At 41.5% G+C, this 6,504-nt stretch overlaps 1 protein-coding gene across 1 annotated transcript; it reads left to right on the top strand.

Annotated features, from left to right (window-relative positions):
* Positions 1-1,588: 1,588 nt before the first annotated feature.
* Positions 1,589-4,739, top strand: LOC146702951 (uncharacterized). Its single transcript, XM_085466029.1, has 3 exons — positions 1,589-2,067; positions 3,284-3,328; positions 3,421-4,739. Exons 2-3 carry the CDS (start codon positions 3,289-3,291, stop codon positions 4,101-4,103), a joined length of 723 nt encoding a protein of 240 aa, XP_085322155.1. The 5' UTR covers positions 1,589-2,067; positions 3,284-3,288; the 3' UTR covers positions 4,104-4,739.
* Positions 4,740-6,504: the final 1,765 nt, after the last annotated feature.

The following is a 6,504-nucleotide window of genomic DNA, read 5'->3' as shown; positions in this document are numbered from 1 at the left end:
AGAGGGAGACTTCATGGAAACCACCTTTTTCTTTCCCATCACCATATTCCTGAATGTTTCCAAATGCATAGGTTAAAAAAAACAAAACTCGTTGCTTTTTTAAAAATTCTGCAACACTCAGAAATCCTAGCAGCTGGCACCACCAATGGACGCATAGCAATGTGGAGGATGGTGGTGCAGTCGGGTAGCAGTAGAGGTGACACTAAGCCCCAGTGGAAACTGCAGACACCAACAGAAATTGGAGGAAATGTCACTCAGCTACAGGTAATGTCTTGACCAGCATTAGTACATTACTTTCGTTTGGTTTAATTACACTTTTATTTTAACTGGAGATTGACAGTAACAACACTGTTTTTCTTTGAGCCAAAATTTCATTGAAGGAAATTTCAATGCAGCTTTGATGCTGGATGGAGACAGCAACGCATTTTAAAACCCTGACTTGGACTGTGGGAATCAAGTCTTTACAATACGCACACACACACACACACACACACACACACACACACACACACACACACACACACACACACACACACACACACACACACCAGCCTGACCAATAAGAGCCAAGAGTTGCAGTGATAGGCAGGCTGAACCAGCAAATAGCCAGAAACAACTGGTCAGTGCAGCACCGCCTCAGGTACCACATACAGATTTTAACTGGCTTCTGACTTTGTGTGGTGTGGAGTATGCTAGATTTTATATAAATATGGATGAGATTAGCTGGGGATGAACAAAATCTCCTTCAGCAACTATTAAATAGCCAGAAGGGGCCAGACAGTCAATATATTAATTCAGCGTTCCTACAGAACAGACCGTAAAGCATTCCCAAAAAGTCAAAACAATTATTTTAGCAGCTGATTTCTGTACTTAAAAAAACCCCAAACAAACATTTATTATAGCTCTATTATGTAGGTAATGTAGGAGACGTGGACACAAATACACAGAGGGTTAACGAGGGAAGTGGGAGCACACGGGGAACACAGGCGACACTGATAATCATAACGAGACACGGCAGGAGTAACACAACACTGACGGGAGACTATCAAAGTAAAACAGGAAGCACACAGAGACGCAGACCAGATTGGAAGAGAACACAGACATAGCGGGCTGGGAAAACATGGAATAAAACACAAGGAGGAGAAACGAGGCATGGGGGCTGGCAGGTACACAGAGGGGGCACACAGGGGGTAAAGTCACGAGGGGAAATCAAATAAGCAACATATTAACAGAACAACCGAGGGACCCTAAAGCTGACATCAAACAACAACAATACAAGACACACAAAAAACCAGGTAGAAGTCCCAGGACCATGACATGCAGGTGGTTACATATGGTTAAAATGATTCAAATGCACTAAGTATGCATGTTTTTCATATCAATATAGTCCATAACTTGATTACTGTCTGTAGCCCACATGATTAAACACTTTAGTTACATAAAACATGTGAGGTTAGATTTTATCTACTGTATAGCCTGTATAGTAAATTGATATGTAGCCCAATAAGTATAAAATCCAGAAAGCTACACAACATGGGACGGTTCATTTACAAACACAGTTCTAACTTGAGTTTCACACAGTTTTTATTAGAAAACAATCAAATTGTTAAATGCTTCAAGTACACAAAATGTCAGAAATCTGCACCGTCATGAACAGAAATTTAAACCTAATTTTTCGTGATTTGTTGATTAACCCTCCGAGGTCTAAATCCCACGTTGTGCACATCAACATCACAGATTTGTACAAATAAAATTTATAACAAAGACATGTTAAATATTAAGCACTGGAAACAGCTTGTTGTTTTGTTGCCATAGCGTTTTGTTTTGTCTCCATTTAAAAGATATCAAAATCTGAGCAAACAACTTGATGTCAAAAGAATCTCTGCACATTCCGCAGTCTTTGCTGCTAAAGTGACATCACAGCATTTAAGCATGTTTGAATGAAAACATCAGCATATGAACACAAAACTGAAGAGACACTGCAACCGAATGAAAGCAGACCACTATTTAGTGACATTTGGACGTTTCCCTGAGGATTAACTGCTGTGTAATCTACCAAGAACTAAAGTAAGCTCAAATTTCAGTTTATAAACTCAAGATCATTTACTTAAATATATAAAGCCTGATTTCCCTGCTTGCCAGGACAGTATTTATGTACTTTACATTGTGCAAGACTAGACTATATTTTCCATCATAGAGAGGATGATGTGGATCTATTATTCAGGAAAACAAATGAAGACTTAACTATTTGTCAGCTGATGTAATATTTGACAAATGATACATAAATTAGAAAATGTTCTTAATCATATCTTAGAGTGACAGAAGCTCTTTTTAACACGATTATTTCTCAGATTATTTTGTTCATTTAGGAAAATAGAGAAGACGTAAGTTTTGTTCTCAAACAAACTATTAGAATTTCTGAGAAACTGAGCCTACGTGCACATGTACACGGCTATTTTTGAAAGCGCAGCTTTGTCTCTGCATTTGGGCCTTTCGTCCACACCTAAACAGCAGATTGAGTCACTGAAAGGTGAGATTTTTAAAAAGGACGTTTTTGTGTTCAGGTGTGGACGAGGAAAACGGACATTTACTCAGGCAATGTCAAAAGTGTGCGCCGCTGTTGAAGTCACGCTGTGGCCACGTTATTGTTTACATGAGATCAATTTCTACAATGGCAGATGTAGACAACATACTGTGTCTGTTAATCTTAGTATCTGCAGTTTTTACACGCTTACATCAGACGTGGATTCTACATTCAACACAGACGCTCTCCCAACCCAAATCCTGACGTCGGTTTGGAAGAAATGTAATTTAAAAAAATGACATTTATGTATGCTGTATGCATTTAGTCCATTCCAAAGTTGTGAGTCTGTCTTTAGTTATTAACATTTGAAACGATGAAGGCACGTGAAAGTAACACAAAATTAGCTGCTTTTCCAGAAAAAGACAAAAACTTCTCAGAAGTACGTAAGGTTTTATGAGGTTTTCCCACCCAGGCTTCTAGACTTCTGATTGGCCAACATTTCTACACGGTTAAGATTTGGCGTGTTCTTGACAGCGTTTCACTTTGTTTTTAGTGTTTAGATGTGGAAGGAGATATTTTTTCAAAACTGCACATGTGGACTGGATTTTTATTTTTTTTTAAACGAAAAAGGAAAAACGTCCGTTTTCAAACATAGCCGTGTACGTTTGGACGCAGCCTAAAGTCATCACAAAAAAAGCAAATTCTCTGAACATTCTGGGTTGAGGTTTAGTGATCATTGTTGTTTTGTGTTCCTTGTAGTAAAAATGAGTGCAAGTGGAGACGGACCACAAAATAACCAAAACGGTAAGCACATGTACTCAGTCTTGAAATTGATGAAAAACAGATTTTCAGCAGATAGTTATGGATGTTAATTAAAAGATTTAATGATCTTGCAGGCCAACAGGTTAACCCACGAATGTTGGCAAATGGAGATCAGGAACCTGCTAATGGCTTCCTGCACGATCTGTATCTCGCTCTCTGTGATTATTGTTGCTATCTACATGAGCTAATAGCTTCAGTACTGGCACAATATGACAATTACCTTTACGGGGACGAAGACGATGACGACGACGACGATGACGACGACGACGATGACGACGACAACGACAACGACAACGACGACGACGACAACGACGATGACGACGACGACGACGACGATGACGACAACGACAACGACGATGACGACAACGACGATGACGACAACGATGACGCCGATGACGGCGGCGACGGCGACGGCAACGATGACGATGACGACGACGATGTTGGTGGCATTGAAAATGAGGAGGCATTTGAAGGCCGCATGGATGTTCGCCAGTACATCCCAGAAGAGGACCCTCAGCCAGGTGTTTCCAGGAAGAGGTCTAGAGAGAGGGATGAAGAAGATTTAGGAGCAAACAAAAGAATGAGATGGAGCGATGATGACTCTGAAGTATTTGAAGATGCGCACGAAGAGCTTGAACACGAAACTGGAGGCTCGAGGAAGCGTTCCCGAGAGGATTTTGAGCAAGAAGAGGAATACTTGCCTGTGTGCAAACTTCAGAGGTGTTCAATTGAGTCGACCAGCAGCAATGAAGACTAAGACTACTTCGACGGGTTTTTTCAGTATCCTTTCAGTAATCTGATGGCCTACTCAGGTGATCCTGAATCCTCTATGCTGCAATAAGCTGGGCATACACTGTGCTGCGATTTTTCAGTCGCGTTATTCGGCTCCTGATCAAACTGTAGGATTGACTCGCAGGGGTGAGAAGTTTGATCAAGGCCAAACTCGGGACGATCCCCAAAACGATCGCACGACTGAAAAATCGGCTCAAAATGGGCCAAAAATCGCACAGTGTATGCCCAGCATTAGGCTGCCGGGGGATTCCCATGATGCACTGGGTGTTTCTTCTTCACCCACTATGTTTAATAGACCTCTCTGCACTGAATGGTACTTGTTATTAACCTCTGTCTCTGTTCCATGTCTTTATACTATTTTCCTTGCCCCTCCCCAACCGGTCGCAGCAGATGGCCGCCCCTCCCTGAGCCTGGTTCTGCTGGAGGTTTCTTCCTGTTAAAAGGGAGTTTTTCCTTCCCACTGTCGCCAAAGTGCTTGCTCATAGGGGGTCATATGATTGTTGGGGTTTTCTTTGTAAGTATATCTTACAATATAAAGCGCCTTCAGGTGACTGTTGCTGTCATTTGGCGCTCTTTAAATAAAATTGAATTGAAAATTAAATAGATGTCACTGTGATGATTTCTTCCCTGCATAGAAAGCTTAGACCCAAATGCAGATTCAATGCACATGGTTAAACTATTTATAAGACTTTGTTTAAAGAGAGGGAATGGAGAACGTGGCTCGAGCTAGGAGTGTCAGCAGACAGCAGGAACCAGAGGAAAAGCTATCGAGAGACTGAACACCTGGCTCCTGATGGGAACAATCCAACGGGAATTCTGCAACAGAGGGAGAAGAAGTTGCTGGACGGGTAAGGGAGTTTGAGGGTAGGATGAGTACGTTGGCAGAGGAGACCTAAACACAGGGAAAACAAGGTTAAACACAGGGAAGGAGCACGCCAGAACTGGAGCAGAGGGGAAGCCTAGTTACCACTGGAGATGGCAGAACAAACTGGCGAGGAGTAGCAGGCAGCGCTGGTTTAAGAAGCCCTCCTGCTGATTGTTTGCAGATGAGGCCCAGGTGAGATGCTGGAAACTCCACCTCTGAAGTGTGGACACAGTATCCCCATTCCAAGTGGAAAAGCCCCTCAGACACTTCCATGGTGCATGACAAGAAGGATGAGAAAGCATTCATGGTCCATCCATCCCTCCGTCAGCGTAATGCCTAAAAGTTTATTCAGATGTAAATGTATTACATTTTTAAATAAAGATCATCAGTGTTTTTAATGACGCTGCAGTTCATTCATGTGTCTCTATTGGACAGTGTTGTAGAAGTTACAGAAGACAGGAATCAGTTCCAGCTTGGCCTGACATTTGATCACTAGTGATGTGTGATACCACTGATTTCCTTTCCGATCCCATACCAAGTAAAATTCAGGGTGGTATCGACGATACTGCTCCGATACTTTGTACAAAAACTTTACTCTTTTATTGTATCTCAAATTATAGCGTCATAATCATTACAGGACATCAGATTACTTGTTCTTATCACTTAATAATGCAGAATTCATCATATAGAAATCAAAAACCTGAAGTTGTGCACTATGTGAACACCTTGCCTGCCTGCAGCACTAAAGGACTCCCTGAGAGACGTCTGTCTCACCCTAGCAGCACCCGTCCTTCTCCTCCTCTTCAGTTTGCCTCAACATAAGCTCGTCATATTCTGTGATATGATTTACTTTGAGGTGTTTGACAAGGTTAGTGGTGTTGCCACAACACCTCACTTTCTTGCCACATGTATCGCAAACCACGTCTGGGCTGTTTGTGGATGTAAAATACGTGCGCACATGACTCCAGTTACGCTCAGCCATTGTTGTGAGTGCGCACGCCACAGGCTGCCACACATTTATACAGCCGTATTTCACACATGACTATAAAAGGCGGAAGAGGGAGTAGTTCTTTCCAATGTAGACAATCTGAATGATAGTTTCTTTCCACTGTGTTCCTGTTAATGAAAAACTACAATTTACCCCAAAATGATTCAAATATCGATATTTTAATGTGGAAACCTTCTGTTTCCACATCTGGACTTTCTGTTGCTGCCCACGCGGGTGAAACTTTCTTTGAAGTGGCTCATTGAAGTTGTAATTGATAATCAATTCCCACACAATGAGAGAATCCAATCAATTTGTTTATCAGGGGAAAGGTGTGATTTCTTAGGACACTGGAGCCTAACATTAACTGGTTTAAAATTAGCTTATTTCCATAAGAAGAAAAACATACTGAGAAAGAGATCACCAAAATATACATGTACAAATGTGAAATAGTCATATGTAGTGTGAAAGAGCTATTTGACATCTTTAAATTCAAAGTAATGTATAAATCCACTT

The sequence above is a fragment of the Copadichromis virginalis genome, linkage group LG8 (assembly GCF_057382275.1).
Source record: "Copadichromis virginalis isolate Kocher_CV1m ecotype Utaka linkage group LG8, C_Virginalis_male_GT1.1, whole genome shotgun sequence".
In the NCBI taxonomy this organism is placed as follows: Eukaryota; Metazoa; Chordata; class Actinopteri; order Cichliformes; family Cichlidae; genus Copadichromis; species Copadichromis virginalis.
Note: the sequence above shows the minus strand (reverse complement) of the source record. Positions and strands in the feature narration are given on the sequence as shown.